At 48.7% G+C, this 16,084-nt stretch overlaps 1 protein-coding gene across 1 annotated transcript in view; it reads right to left on the bottom strand.

Annotated features, from left to right (window-relative positions):
• Positions 1-16,084, bottom strand: part of nompC (no mechanoreceptor potential C) — a 76,399-nt gene that overhangs the window by 2,351 nt on the left and 57,964 nt on the right. Inside the window, exons 13-27 of the mRNA XM_075689223.1 lie at positions 15,314-15,430; positions 15,064-15,162; positions 14,296-14,496; positions 13,408-13,506; positions 13,145-13,246; positions 12,926-13,030; positions 12,729-12,830; positions 12,056-12,154; positions 11,826-11,942; positions 9,986-10,093; positions 9,172-9,369; positions 6,682-6,780; positions 6,273-6,380; positions 2,393-3,755; positions 10-120 (exon numbers count right to left, since the gene is read on the bottom strand). Of these exons, the coding sequence (XP_075545338.1) occupies positions 10-120; positions 2,393-3,755; positions 6,273-6,380; positions 6,682-6,780; positions 9,172-9,369; positions 9,986-10,093; positions 11,826-11,942; positions 12,056-12,154; positions 12,729-12,830; positions 12,926-13,030; positions 13,145-13,246; positions 13,408-13,506; positions 14,296-14,496; positions 15,064-15,162; positions 15,314-15,430 (3,028 nt within the window). The remainder of the gene's footprint in view (positions 1-9; positions 121-2,392; positions 3,756-6,272; positions 6,381-6,681; positions 6,781-9,171; positions 9,370-9,985; positions 10,094-11,825; positions 11,943-12,055; positions 12,155-12,728; positions 12,831-12,925; positions 13,031-13,144; positions 13,247-13,407; positions 13,507-14,295; positions 14,497-15,063; positions 15,163-15,313; positions 15,431-16,084) is intronic.

Raw genomic sequence — 16,084 nt, forward strand, 5'->3', positions numbered from 1 at the left:
TATGCTTACCAAGTGGCATGATCCTTCGGTTGCCACGAGCACCTGCAGCAGAGTTTGTCCTGCTCTGCGTCTGTCCGGAGCCCATGTCCTTTAGCATGGAGAGAGTGCTGCCACCTTTTACTGCGTCGGTGAAGGATGACGATGCAGCAAGAGTGAAAGAACAAATGCCAAGAATCAGCACCCATCATGGTGAACGAATAAAGTGCATGCTAGTGCTATAAAGATGTGATTGTTATAAGGGTTTAGTTAAAAAAAAGGCCTTGATAGGGGCTTGGAGGGTGAGCGAATGAAATGTGCGAGCGCCGAGTCATGATTTTATATGACAGCAATTACTGGGTGGCATGTAGTGGAGCTATGATGAATTCAAGCAAAAACTGCCGCAGTCTCCAGTGACAATGTTGGGTGACTGTTGTGGTCCTGTGACGTCACAAACATTCGCGCATATGTGGCATATACTGTGGAAATGCTCTGTCATTAAGCGAAAGAAATTCCATCGGAGCTGGTGGAATTGCAATGTAGCGTGCGAAAAATAGTGTGAGAGAGTGGATTGCCTTATAGGCAATCCACTCCAATCCAATCCAATAGGCAATGCAAATAGTTGCATTGCCAAAACGAATATGAGCGCCGCTGTGATGTAAGCACCGAATACTTTTATTGCGAAAGCAATACTGCTCGCACTTTCGGCCCATCGGTGGTCATGGCGCCTCCTTACACAGCTGCGCGTCACGTGACCGTGTGACGTCACGCCAGACCGAGAGACAGGGCCCAGCTCGCGGCATCGATGGTGGAGGCGAAGCCTTGCGCGCCGCTGCTGCGGCGCTACTGAGAGAGGGCGCTCGCTGGTGTGACGTCACGGTAGGAGGATAAATGGGGCTACAGCTCGGCTCCTCGCAGTGGTCGGCGCGCTGCCTTGCGCTATGTCGGATGATGTATAGCCATAAGTTTAACAAAGGGCAACCATGTCCACACCATCAGCCGAACCAAGGCGCAGCCAAGGGTATTGCTTTCACAATCTTCCAGGCTTAACCAAGCTAAGCCTTCAGCCAATTTTTTGAAAGTACGTTTGTACCGGAGGCATGATAATTCGTTGGGCTTCGAAGGAAGTGCACGTGGGATAGTACGGGTCAAAATTTTGCCGATAACAGCCTATGCATGGTAGCCAGAACTGGGATAGAAATTGTGAGGGGGGCTGTGGCAATACTCCATTTGTGACTGAGCAGAAAAGTTCTCACTCAGAAGCGCACATCGTGAAGATGTCCCAGTTTACATGACTACGATGCTGAATGGCTGACACTAACTGTAGCTTCCATTCCAGTGCCACATTATTTCGTTAGAGAGTAAGCATGTCTGCGTGCGTAAAAGTCTAAAAAGCCTTCCTCAACGTTGGCTTCTCCGCACAATGAGGCCTCACGCAGAGAAGGCTGCTTTTGCGATTCCCTTCGCACCGCCATAACATCGAATGCATGAATGCTCCTATCCGCAGAATGTTGACCAGTGAGGAAGTTATGCGTCATAGGGGGCGGGGCGCATCGAAGACGTTGCTAGCAGATTGGAGCGAAAAATTGTGGAGGCGAGATGTGGCGTGGTTGGTTGTCGGACATACATCTGGAAGAATATGAACATTATGAAATATGTGCGAAACACCGTTCGATGGGAGCGGAAGGTTACCGAATGCATCAGTTGAGAGCACTGTAGCAGGTGTACGAAGCCTCTAAAGGTTTATAGCCATTGCATGTTCTTAATAATTGCCTCAGCAGGACGTGGAAAACACTTTTTTTTCTGTTCATGAATTCGTTGGTGGCACAGTAACGCATCTGTTGCACTACCCCTATTTCGCTGACGCCAGAAAAATTTCACATTCCCAGTCACCATGCATATTGTATTGAGCTTCACTAAATTATTTGCCATGCTTGGACTCGAATTACAGTAGCTGCCACGGCGCACATGCAATACCCACAGGCTGCTTGTTTATTATATTCCGCCACAGTTCACCCTTAAGGATTGTACACATATTCCCAATGCGTCGTATACTAAACATCGTTTAAGGCCCAGGGGATAAAGCATCCATTAGTGTCAACGGCAAGCGGACAACCAGATAGCACTAGAAGAATAAAATCACACAAGAAGGCGTGAATCTCGGATACAGTGACTCTTGCGGCAATTGTCACGCCTTCTCTGGTAGCGTCAAGCGCAAGCGTGCTTGGTTGACATAGCAACTCCGGAAATCTGACAGCTGCATTCTATTTTACCATATTGACCCAGGGCGGCTGCTGCATGAAGATAATCCTTTCCATGTGGCCTGCATGGTGCGTTCGCGATATTTCCTAACAGTGCCGAAAGCCCGAGTTTGTCTGGCCTTTCGCCAAATGATGATGATGTAGAAAGCAAGTACCTTTCTTGAGGGAGCACTTGTTCATAATCAGCTCCGGCACGAAGGTCAGGCAGTTGAGGGGCGCCGGCGCGGGGGAGGCGCGCTTCATATTGCGGATGAGCTTTGCGCGGCCGAACTTCCACTCGGTGTCCGACTGCGCCTGTATTCGCTGGTAGGTGTCCGACATCATAGCAATGAGCAGGTTGATGAGCACAACCACGGTCACCATCATGTACACGCCAAAGACCACCTTGACGATAATCTTGGCGAACGGTGGGCTGAGGTGCAGCGGCGGCATGTAGTCCGGCTCTACGAGCCCGAAGAGCGAGAAGAAAAGCATCTCGAACGTGTTGATCGGAGACTGGAACTCCTGCCCGAAGATGGGCAGCGTTATGTTGTCCCCACGCGGCGGCACGAACACGGGCTGGTACACGGCACACATGTTCAGCGAGAATCCCACCAGAAAAATGAGCAGTATGGCCAGGAACCGCATCAGGTCCTTGATCAGGTCCCGGATGATGACGGCCCACGGGCCGAACAGGTGGTGGAAGGTCAGGAAGTTGAGGAACTCGAGGAAACCCAAGAGCAGCGCGACAGCGAACAACTGGTTGCGGATGTAGAGACATATGAGCCGGTAGTACTCCTCGCGGAAGAACAGCGCCACCAGGTGAACCGTGATGGCGATCGCGCTTATGAACAGTACGACCGTCTTGATGTAGCCCAGGCCCTCGCGGTCCGATGGGTTGGTGATCTCGGTGATGAACATGCCCAAGAGCCAGAAGATCAGCAGCCACTCGTTCCAGTGGGGCACCAGGTGCGTGGACGTGTACAACGGCTGCCACGGATTGATGATGGTCACGCTGAGAACGATCACGAAGAAGATGTGCGAGACCAGGTAGGACATGAACTTGACGATGGGGATGTTCGAGAAGTGATTTCCGCACACGAGCGACGAGGCGACCCACAGCACGGGACACAGCAGGAAGCCGAAGAATAGCATGACTATCTTGAACGTGGTCCAGTGGTAGCTGCCCATCCAGAGCTCGGTGAGGTACTTCTGCGCCGCTGGGTGGGCCACGACTGTCTTGCGCTGCAGTTCTATGAGAACGTCTAAAAAAGGAGTGTTCCGTGCGTCCAGCGCCCGGAGCAGCGCAGCCGTGTTGTTGTTCGAGGCGGCGATGGAGAGGAGCTCGTTGGCCAAGTTATCGCAGAAGCCGGCCATCTCCTCGAGTTCCATGGCGCGCTCCTTCTCCTTCAGCGACAACAGCTCATAGCTGCGGGCCATTTTGACAGCTGTGTCGATGGGCGCCTTCGAGGCGAGAATGAAGTCCACCATAGGCCGGTTCTGGTGCACTTTGCCGGAGGCCATCAGGTCAATCAGGAACTGAAGACGAGAAAACAAGATAGGCTTTAGCGCAATACGTTCGTTTGCAATTACCTTTGTTTTACAAATGCAATTGTCGCTTACTGGAACACTAAATAAAGTATAAATAGTCTGAAAAAAAAATCTCAGTGACCTTCTACTCTGTGAAGAAAGATGACCAGCAAAGCTGTGTATGTGGGCCCCTTAATGACGAACTGCACCTCTGCCGCGGATCGGCCCGCCATTGCACTATCTTCGGGATAGGCTTACGTATGGGGAGTGCTTAACACCTGCTTCACCTCCGCCGCGGGTCGGGCCGGTATTTAATTATCTTCGGGAACGGCCCACGTATGGGGAGTGCTTAACGCCTGCTTCACCTGCGACGCGGGTCGGGCCGGTATTGCATTATCTTCGGGATCAGCCCACGTGTGGGGAGTACATAACGCCTGCTACACTAACGCCGTGGGTCGGCCCGGCATTGCACTAACTTCGGGATAGGCTCACGTATGGGGAGTGCTTAACGCCTGCTTCACCTCCGCCGCGAGTCGAGCCGGTATTGCATTATCTTCGGGATCAGCTAACGTGTGGGGCGTACTTAACGCCTGCTTCACCTCCACCGTGGGTCGGCCCGGCATTGCACTAACTTCGGGATCGGCCCACGTATGGGGAGTGCTTAATGCCTGCTTCACCTCCACCGCGGGTCGGCCCGGCATGGCACTAACTTCGGGATCGGCCCACGTATGGGGAGTGCTTAACGCCTGCTTCACCTCCGCCGCGGGTCGGGCCGGTATTGCATTATCTTCGGGATCAGCCCACGTGTAGGGAGTACTTAACGCCTGCTTCACCTCCGCCGCGGATCGGCGCGTTATTGCACTAACTTCGGGATATAGGCCCACGTATGGGGAGTTTTTCGCTTACCACAATGACACGAAAATTTCCTTGGACGGTAGAGGTATACAGCTTCGCTGTAAATATATGGCTGTTCCGTAATCGAGAATAGATGTAAGCATGAAATGGCAACCGGCAAAGCAGATTGGTTGGAGATAATACTAGCCACAATCTTAAATTGGCTGTAATGCATTTCGCAACGGCAAACCCTACCACACTACACCGCACCATGCCATACTGTACACTGGTCCATGTGAACGCTGCCTAGCTAGAAGAAGAAAACTGGCTGAAGGTGGCACGACCGGCAGCGAAAAATGGTGATGATGAGCACATCTTTTATTGACAGGTAATGGGAAATTGGAAACGGGCTCCAAGTCTGGGGCCCCTATGACGCTTTCGGCGATGGCCCTTGCCCGTCGGATCAGCGCCCGACGGACCTCGGAGGTGCCGTCGCGAAGGACGCCTTCCCACTGCTCTGTGATGCGGGATGCAAGAAGGATACGGGGAAGGGATGGGAAGCGGAGGAGCAAGGAGCGGTGCATTGTACCGTAACGTGTGAGGTGGTGGGGAAACGACACATCCTGGACAAGCCGCCAGGGATACCGAGCGCACTGTCCAGCTAGAAGAAAAGCGCCTGAAGCAGGCGCACGGAGTAAGAATATTATATTTCCTACACCGTGAGTAGGCGCGACCAAACATCTCAGCAAATCTCGATTCTTGCTCCGCGATCTCGACGCAAGAGATCACGTGTTGTGCTGCCACTAAGTAAAGGGCTGGCTTCACGGAGCGTTCGCTGGCTCGCTTGCCAAGGCTGGTTGCGTGACGTAATACTCTTTCCTAACTTTTTCCTTCCTCCATGAAGGCAAAGCGGCGCACCAGACGCTTCCGGCGTCACGCCACGCTGCAGTGCGGCAAGCGTCGCACATCGAAGGCAAAGCAGCTCCTCCAGATGCGTCAGGCGCCAAGCCACACAACAGGTCGGCGAGCGCAGTAGATCCGTAGCAAATTCAATTTCCCGGAATTGAAGTGTATGACGCCCTTTTGAACGCCGCTATAGGAAATTACAAATAAAGATTCAGCGTACTAGAAGTTACAGCTTAAGTGATATTGCGAACAAACATTAGGAAGAAGTCGGAAGCAATATTTTTTTGTAACTTGTTTGGGAGTAGCTAGCGTATGTAATGCAGTCATGTACAAAGGGTGGGGGGAAGTATCTTTTTGTCATCGGAACTTTTCCGGATGTTCTCGTTTGAGTGCCCCTCTGGCTTTTGACTCAAGACATAGCTGATCGTATCTAAAGTCTTACTTCTATGGGTAATCACAATGATTTAGTTGCAATTACTTCCTTATGGTATGCTCTTTATCTTTACGGACGTTTCACTGGACTTGGTGTTGGCTCCGCCGCCTTCATTGAAATAATTTTGCTTCTTCCCCACGCCATGTTTTTGGGCATGCGGTGGTATGATATTTTAGCATAATGCTACGGCTTGACGTTAGAACTTCTAGGTACCATCTGCGCAGGCGGGGCGCCAATCAGCTAGAGCTCGCTCAACTATCACGAAGCCGGTGTGCCGCTGTAAAGCTATGCCAAAACAAGTTGCAATGACGCTCTAAGGCTCAATGAGAAAGCTATACCCAACGTATACTTACATGCTTGTCGTCCATAAGGTCAGTGGTATCGTGGTCTTTCTTGAGCAGGTAGCTGATGATGTCATAGTGACCCTCAGCCGCTGCCAGGCACAGTGGTACTTTGCCATCCTGCGTAGTGTCGAGTACGGTTTCGGCTCGTGTTGCATGTATACACAGTATGCACGTGACGTCACATCCGCTGCTGTCGTCTGCTTCCGCTACCTTCCGCCATTTTGGGGTACCTTATCAACAGGCGCGCGCATAGGCCTATGGGCTCCCCAACATGGCGCTGCCGTAAACCGGAAGTCGCGGAGTATCGTTGAATGACGTACGTGCATACCATGTATACGGAGAAATTAAGGCAGCGCAGTTGAATGCACCGATGGTGAAAACGTTGCCGTCTTAGCAAGGCCTAACGCGTTGGACGCACCTTGGTCACCGCTTTTGCGAAGGCACCGTTCTCCACCAATATCTTGACGACGCCGAGATATCCGTGGCGCGCCGCGAAGTGCAGAGCTGTCCAGCCCATCTGCAAGGGTGAGTCTAGTTAAAGGACATGTCGTGAGCACTGGCGATTCTCGCGGCGTTTTCGTGAGATGTCCTAGCGATCACTAAACGATCTAATTTCTCCGTTGATCGTGGCAACGAATAAATAAACGAATAAAGTGACTGAGTCAAAAGGAGACGAAAAGTATGTAATATCTCGGCATCTTTTAAACGAAGGCATGTCAGGTCATCTGTAGGGTCTGCAACATTGACAGCTGCAGCTATATACAGTACAGTAAGAACCATAAGTAAATCGACAACAGAAAGCCTTGGAACCGCAAAAGAAGAGAAAAACAACATTAATTACAACTATTATATTGAGAATGTACAGCATGCCGATTTTACTAGCATTCAATGTGAAATTGGGCTTGTTTTTGAAAGAGGCCATTATCATTATTTTTGTTGTTGTTAAAAGACCAGTCAAATCAAATCAATTTATTTTTGACATCAACAGTTACAGACGTCAAGGGTACAAGCTAATAGTTTGAAAGCTGGGCTTTACGGGGCCTGCGCCTCGTTAGGTACAAATACTAGCCGCATAGAAAACTATAGTGGGGCAATAAGTACATGAATCAATGAGTACAATCTATAGCGAAAACGTGCATGTATCACATACAGGTAGTTGGCACCAAATACATGGTATAGAATGTCTCTGCAGTTAGGCGGAATTGCTAGTGCAAAAAAAAAAAGAAATACCTAAGCAATGGCATCAACAAAACTTTGATATTGAAAACCAAGCCAATACATAAAAAGAAAGACGATAAAAATGCAGTAAGATCTGCAGCATGCAAATGGTTCCTAAAAGGCAAATTATGCACAAAGGATCAATATGAAAACCAGAAACATTGGAGTTAATGTACTTTTTTTCGTTCTTACAGGCAGCATGATGCACAGTTATCGTTTAGCATTTTATACTGTTTGCAGTGTGTGGGTCAACATTTGAAGCTCATAATTCGTGCGCGCAGGAGTATATATACCTGTCTACAGTGTGTCTCGTGTGGTAAACAGCAGAAAGTAACCGGTATTTAATTCCTGTCTACGTCTGAGCGTCAAAGCGAATTGCTTTCTTTGGCTATCTTGCCCTTTTCGTGGTTGGTGCATGGTCGGCATGTTGGAGGTTGGCACAAAGGCGCCGTTGTGGTGCGGCGCGCGTTTGCTGGCTTAAGAGGAAGCCTTAGCTCGGGCCAAACTCCGACGCGGCCTATTCAAATACACGTAAAACGTAAAGAACGTTTTTCTGAAATAACCCCTGGACCGATTTTAATGAAATTTGTTGCATTTCAGTGAGAAAGTTAAATTATAGTGACTGTTGGAAGTGGAATTTCGATTTACGGCCTGAATTTTCTTAAAATGATTTTCAAGAATTCGAAGGTTTGAAAAGAAAATAGAAGCACGAAGTTCACGAATTAATAGCTCTGCATCAAGAAAAGATATCACGGTTTATTCACGGTCGAAATCGGACAAATTCAATAGGTCAATTTATATCTTACGCGAATTTGTTACGTTGTTTACAAGGGTTCTGCAAAAGCTATATTTCCATATTACTCAATTTTTCAATATTCCTCTGTAACATATCAATTTTGTCCGCACTAGATTTACTATTAGATGCAATTCACAGAATTGTGGTATCATTTTTCGTTACTGAGTTAGAGAGTTGTAAACTTAGTAGTTTCGTTTCCTGAAAATTTTCGATTTTTGCCAATTTTTAATAAAATACTGACGTTTTAAATAAAGAATTCGAAACCAACAGTCACTACATTTTACGTTTCCTTTTATATGCAACAAACCTCGTCAAATTTGGTGCAGTGGTTGCCGAGAAAAACGAATTCTTCTTTTACATGTATTTACATATAGGAGCACTCGAGCTAAAGCTTCCTCTTAACTGTCAGATCTTCGAGACGTGCGTGTCGTCTTATGTGCTGGTTAACGGCTCTATTCTCTGCGGAATTACGCAATCAAACAACAAACGCCACATAAATGTCATCACTGCAGCAATTACATGTCGTCAAGTGCACCATTCCTTTAACGAAGCGAACAAATTTAAAGCGTTCGGCTATTAGCTTACGTTGACAGTTATCGTCGATGGTTTCTGCACAACTTTTCTTCACGGGTGTTGTTCTCTCCCCCCCCCCCCCCCCCAAGAAGCCTACAGCTTGCTGGCTGCCCCGTTTATAGCAATTTACCAAGTTGTCCAACAAACAACCCTTATAAGTTTTTTAGTTTTTTTGTTGTCGACGGCGGAAGAAAAGGCCCGTGTCCTGTCGATGACGAAAACCGGGGTACATATACACGTAGCGATCGTCCTCGTCATTGCACGCGCAGAGACGATGCACGTAATGCAAACGCATGCGCGTGTTTCGTTGCGCGAACTGACGTTGTCGGCGGCGTTGATCTCGGCGCCCTGGCTGTGCAGCAGGCCGACCATCTCCCTCTTGCCGGCGGCTGCCGCCACGTGCAGCGGCGTGCGGCCCAGCTTGTCGACGCACTGCAGCTGCGACTCGGCGCGGCTCAGCAGGATGCTGGCCACGGCCAGGTGGCCACCTTGCGCCGCGAAGTGCAGAGGGTACATGCCCTGCATTTAAGCATCGTGCTAAACCGTTTGATGCGGACAGGACGACGCGCGAGAGCAAATGAATCGCGAAGTAAAAGAAAAAAAATTATTTTTACGGCATTCTGTCGTAATTGCGGCTGACGGCTCTAAATTATTTCGCCGAGCCGCCTTCGTAATCTTTGCGCTGCTTACGGGCAGGCTGTAACAGCGTTCGTTGGGTGATGCAACGAACGCTGTTACAGGACGCTTCCAACCAAGGAACAGCTCGGCCAGCACTGTTCGCAAGCGGCTAGTTCGTGGGGCCCTGTGATGCCGCGTACAGCAGCAGTAGCAGCACTAAAGAAAAAAAAAAGAAATGTTTGCTAGGCGAGTTTGTTTGTGACTCTTATAGTATCCTATAGTGGCAAAAATTCTTATAACTATACCGGGAAACATGTCGTGACCCGCCACAGAAAATGTACGTGACTTGTGCGTCGCCTGTGGAGTGGTTCAGTTAAGAACACCTTTTGCTAATGTCGGCGGCTTGTTCTCGTAGCGTGAAATTTTTCTCAGAGAAAGCTAGATTTCGCATTATCACTAAACATAACGGTGCATACAATGATTTATTAAAATAACCTTCGTGGAAGGAGCCGCTCACCTCTTGAAAGGTTGGCGCGTCGGCTTGTATTCCGGAGCTGTTCAGCAACATCCGAACGACACCCTCGTGGCCCGCAGCTGCCGCCATATGCAATGCTGTCATTCCGTACTGAAACGAGACAGGGTGTGCTGAGGCTCGACCACATGTATATTTTGAGCTGCAAGTCTTTTTGTAACACGCAAGCGTGAAGACGAGAGTGAGAACGCGTCGCCATCACAAATTATCGCTGTGATGAAAAGAAAAAATAAATTATGGTGTTCAACGTGACAAAACCACTTTCTGATTATGAGGAACGCCGTAGTGGAGGACGCCGCAAATTTCGACCAACTAAGGTTCTTTAACGTGCACCTAAGTACACAGGTGTTTCCGCATTTCGCCCCCATAGAAATGCGGCCGCCGTGGCCGGGATTCGATACCGCGACCTCGTGCTCAGCAGCCCAACGCCATAGCCACTGAGCAACCATGGCGGGTGTATTGCTGTGACGAATGCGCGGCACTTGCATTAAAGTGCAAGTGCCGTGCTATGCATCATTACAGAAGAGTGGGACGACATGGCGGCTTATGATAGATGAGAAAAGAGGAGCGAACTGCTCGTCAAACTGATCATGTGAGCTTTACAAATCGCGCGGCCAGTTAATTTTAGTTCCTTCTCATCTACTGATTACTGAGCACTTGTGATGACATGTAGTTTGATTGATGATTGGGAAAGCAAGACAACAAAACAAAGGAATCAATATATAATGCGTGAAAATGAGCTTGCTCCTCTTTTGCGTTAGTTTGCCTTGCGGCATCAAGAGGAAGTGTTACATATAATAAAAATGTGATTGTTGATATGCACTCAAGCAACGAACAATGCAGACGCGGAACAATGTCTAAAGCCTTGTCTCGACGTCTCTGTGCCGTGTTGGAGGTGTTCACTACACCTCCGACACGGCCCAAGGAGAAAACTGGCATGCTAGCTAATCAAGGTTAACGAAAGGTCGTAGCGTGGAAAAAGTGTCGGTGGGAAACATACTCAATGGGGACGGTGAGCAATCTAACGTCTCGCCGAATAAGTGAGCGGATGGGAAACAGTGAAACAAAACAGCGTCAGCTTGTTCCCGTGAGCTGACAGTTCAGTTATCCTATGAAACGTTCTGTACGCATTGGAATAATTCGGTATAATTCTTATGGAAGTTGCACGGAATCTATACGGAATCCATAAAGATTCCATAAGAATTATGCGGAAACATACGGAATGTAGGGATATATAAGCAGTCGAACAGCCGATAAAACATGCTTTCCCGCCCTTTGCTGCGTTTCAATACTACGCAATTATCTGTTGCTTCAGCTGGCTGAGCAAACAAGCCTCCAGCTGAATCGCTTAGAATGAAAGCCACTGTTACTCTCCATTTCTACGGCAGTATACTGCATAAAGGCCACGCGAGCAAGTGCATGGGCGATGAACAAAAACCGTGCCCCCCTGCACCCCCCCCCCCCCATTTGTATATTAACAGTATAAAGTAAAAGGCGAGAAAAAGAAACATGTAATTCGGTACACCTGCTCCTTGTAGTCGCAACTGTGCCAGAGCCGATCTTTAAACGTGGTGTGGATCGAAAAGCACATTTTGGAGCTGGAATCAAGCCACCCTTGGCACAAATACACCGCAGTCAATTTTCGCGTTCGACTTGTACACGTCTGAATTTATGCTGATAGTACGTGACGCACTTTCGTGCGTCGAACGCGTTTGACACGAGAAAACAATTAATTTCGCCTGAAGGAGTGAAATAGTTTCAGCTTTGGACAAAACGGTTACAAGAGCCCTTTTAAGAGAGCAGACAAGAGCTTATCGGTACTTACGTCTCCTCCGTCCGGAAGTGGTTCGCTGGCAAGAGCCGCCTGAACCTCCGTCAACATCTCCCTAACGAAGTCCATCTGACCGTTCTTGGCTGCCACGTGCAACGCCGTCAGCCCCGTCTGTGAGAGGGCGGAGAAAGAAAAAAGAGAAACGCACTCGGTGGTCACACGAGGACACCTCTGACAGATGTGAGAAAGAAGCAACGAGAGTCCCATGCGGAGACTGCTCTCACCTTTTTACTGGTTGTGGACCAGGGCACGATGGCGCTCAGTACCCTGGCAACGGCCACGTGACCATTCTTAGCGGCCAAGTGCAGCGCAGTGTCCCCGTCCTTAGGCAGCAAATGAAGAAGCAAACCGGAGGTCCGACACGTTAGAGGTGACTTTGCATTTGATTCGTAGCTTTGCGCGTCAATTAAACTGACAGGGCTAAAGCTCGCGCAATCCAAAACAGTCGTATTTGTTCCGTAAACTTACAGAATGAAACTCGTTATTAGCTACAGAATCCGTTTAAGTGCGAGTGTCACAGGAAATAACAGCAGTTGTCAGTACATACTGAACAATGTTACGTTCACATAATTAGGTTACAAACGACGAAGCATTTATTTACATTGGCCTGGTAGATTTCACTCTCGCAGGCGTGCTGATGTATATGAAGATGGCGCAGATGCATAAAAAATTGTGGAAGACATACGCAGTATAGGGAAAAAGTGTCACTTCATAGCTGTACATTAGTATGATGTATAGTTACTAAAAAACTAATAATTACGCGGTATCAAAAGCTGGCTATTCGGTTTCGATAATTCACTTGCATGGGATAAGCTATAGCATCGCAACTGAGTGATATATCTAGTTTCTTGTGAATTTTAAAGAAAACAAAAGAAATTCCGTAACGAGATCACGTACAGCATTCTCTTCTTTGGCATCGGCTCCTGCTTGAAGCAGCATCTTGACTACGTTCGCATGTCCACCGGCGGAGGCCAAATGGAGGGGCGTTGAGTCGGTCGTCTGGAAGAAACGCAAATACAGGTCACTACTTCCGACTCCTTGGCACAGTGATAGAAATGATGAGTAGACGGGCTTTTCTTGTGACCAAGGCTTACCCTGTTCCTCGAGCTCGTCACAATAGATTTGTTAAATTTCATCAATTCCTTGATGACCGCCGTGCTGCCTTTCATTGCAGCAATATGGGCGCACGTAAACCCTTTCTGGGTACAGAGAAGATAATAATAATAATAACATAAGGGGCGTGAAGATAAAAGGAATGCCAAAAAGAAGGAGATGCTTTTCGGGATTAAAGTGTTACTAATTCGTTGACTCACAGCGTTCGACATCATCGCCAGGTCCGGCTTCACCCTCAAAAACAGTTTGACGACTTCGGAGTGATCATTCTCGATGGCCAGCATCATGGGAGTCTGTCCTTGCTGTTTAGGTGCGGATGGTAACAACAAGAAAAGTGTAAAGATGTTATGTCGGTTAAATGCTACTTTATATAACTAGCGTGCTCGCTTGCTCGGTCAATGAATAAATCAATCAATCACTCAGAAAAATAACGGAGGAAAGATCTCGCACGGTCTGCACTCACGTCGTCCAGAGCATTTGTATCCGCCTTGAGCTCGAGCAGAATTTTGCACACGTCCAATCTCCCTTCCGCGGCTGCCAGATGGAGCGGAGTTTTTTTGTTCTGCGAAACGAGAGGAAAAGCATACTTCAGGGTAGTCTAAGAGGACTTGTGCATTTAAGAGGACTTCGCAAAATGGTCGAAAGGCGAACGGGGAACGTGGATGCGTATACCTCTATGGCACACATACACTCTATTTCGTGTGCATTGGCGGAGGAGACTCATCCTTTAGCTTCGCTCGAGGTCCGTGCTGTGCGTAACGGCGCAATGTTCGCGGAAGATTGAAGTGTCAAAGGGAGGCAGCAAGCATCCATGATCAAGACGACGAGAAATTGATGGCAAAACTGTATACACTAGCTGTTACTCAAAAGTGAAATAGACACGCATCGGATAACTAAAGCTCACTCGATAAGAGTGCGTTGGGGGTCTCATGATATACTCACAGTGATCGAGAACGCCTCAGCCTCACCATTCATATCTTTTGGGCAAAGGAATCCCATTACGCTGCCCCTCCCCCCCTCCCAACAGACCCTATGGTATATGCATGCAATAAGCTTTCGGCTTCTGACAAAAAAAAAGAAAAGAAAAAAAGGATAGTTTGAGACACACAGACCCTTTTAGCTTTCCTACAGGCGAGAACCAATAGAATTTTCGCGTATAGGAAATCACAAATGACCCTGATAACTAAGGGTTAATTCGATGCTTCTGAGTCTAGCCCTGGAATCTCTTATTGGTGCTTCTCTACTGAAAGTTCGCAAATTAATACTGCAGGCAACACATGGTTTGGAAGGAGGCATTGCCTGCACAGGGTGCACGCAAAACGTGTCTCGCGTTAAACGCGCAAATACTCACTAGGCTGAGGGCGTCCAGGATGGCGCCGTGCTCTGTTACCAGCTTACGGACCAGCGTTGCGTATCCCTTCTCGGCGGCCAGATGAAGGGGCGTGAGGCCCCGCTGAGATCGCACGTTGACGAACGCCTTGGCACTGAGCAGGATGTCGGCCAGTTCCTCGTGGCCTTTCTCGGCGGCCAAGTGCAGCGCCGCCTTGCCCGTCTGCGTGTGAAGCGTGGGGACAGGGAAACGGCATCACGAATCACGCCTACACTGCTGTTTTGCGATTACCTGGAAAGACGGCACCACCTTAAACCACCTTGCCATCGAATGTATCTCGCTAGCGCAGAAGAAAGGAGCACAAGAAAGTGAACATGTAACACGTTTCGGAGCGCAAGTTTGACTTTCAGGCGAGCACCTTGTGAATTCGGTGATGTGATGCAGTGAACATCGCTTGATGTACTTGTGGGTCGATGCAGGACACGCTGAATAACTGGCTGTGTCCTAGCAAAACTGTATTTCTTGTTAGCGCTTCTTGCTTGCGTTCTATATGCTTTGCATTTGATGTCTACAGCGAGAGCCCTGCGCGCATTTTCTTTTGTATCTCTATGTCAAAAGAGATGGCTGAGTACGCGAAATCAACAAGACAGACCCGCTGCCCATGTCGCTCTCTCGAAGTAGTTGATTTGCCACAAGTCGGTAAAGTTGGCGCGGTGCGAATGCAAACTATGTGAAGTGCGTAGCGGCAAGCAAGCGGTCGCAGGCCGGCGAACCTGCAAGCCAGCTCACCTCGTCGAACGTGTCCACCCTGGCTCCGTTCTGAATGAGCAGACTCGCTGCCCTCGGATGACCGGCGTCGCAGGCGTAGAGCAGCGGGGCCCAGCCATTCTGCGAAAGTGGCGCGAATATGAGGGATTGGAAAACAGGATAACGAGCTTAGAGATACCTGCTTACAGGTCTCACTGTATTTTTCAACCCTACCTGAGGGATTCACCACTGCACTCGATTTGACGTCTTTAGTGTTGTACCGTCTACTCACCCTTGCTTGTTGGTTGCAAGAAATCATTACGGCAGCTGGAGGCATGGTGTCGATGATTTCCTGCAGGATCGCCACGTTCCCGGTCCTGGAGCAGTGGTGGATAGGTGTTTCCATCGTCTGTTTTGTAGGCAGAAAGGAATAAGAAAGCAGAATGGAATTCGCCATTGCAACCCAGTTGTGAGCAGACGCGGCGAACTGCAAACCGATTTGTGTCGACCTGACCTGCGATGTTTGTTTTGCCCAGAATAAGTTCAACGACGTACTCCATCAGCGGATTGCTTTTCTTGACATTCTCAGATTCCGGCATGTTGTTTAATTCCACAATGTTGACGTTTTGAGCCAATCAGAAAAGGCGTAGCCACCTTGTGAGCCAATCAGCGAAAATAGGATGGCGAATTCGACTATACCGCAGAATTTGGTTGTGCCCACAACAAAACTCCTCTAGATTTCCAGCTATACATGCGTATAATGTAACAGGCTCGTACACGAAGGGCTACGCACGAACTTACATCCCACGTGCAACAATCATTTTGATCAGTCACACCTTGAGACAACAGATGCATTTATAAATATATGGATGACACGAATCAACGTGAACGCGAAGCTCAGTGGTCGCCTATTCAAGCTGCGCCAAGCTCCGCGCCCACACCTACATCTTGTGTGGCCTGCAAGGCCCCACAAAATGGACAGTGGCAGTACAGCTTACGAAGCATGTATTTAACGGTACGTAACCACGTTGGATATGTACACCGATCGCTTCCAAGGCATAGC

Source organism: Dermacentor variabilis, chromosome 4 (assembly GCF_050947875.1).
Source record: "Dermacentor variabilis isolate Ectoservices chromosome 4, ASM5094787v1, whole genome shotgun sequence".
Lineage (NCBI taxonomy): Eukaryota > Metazoa > Arthropoda > Arachnida > Ixodida > Ixodidae > Dermacentor > Dermacentor variabilis.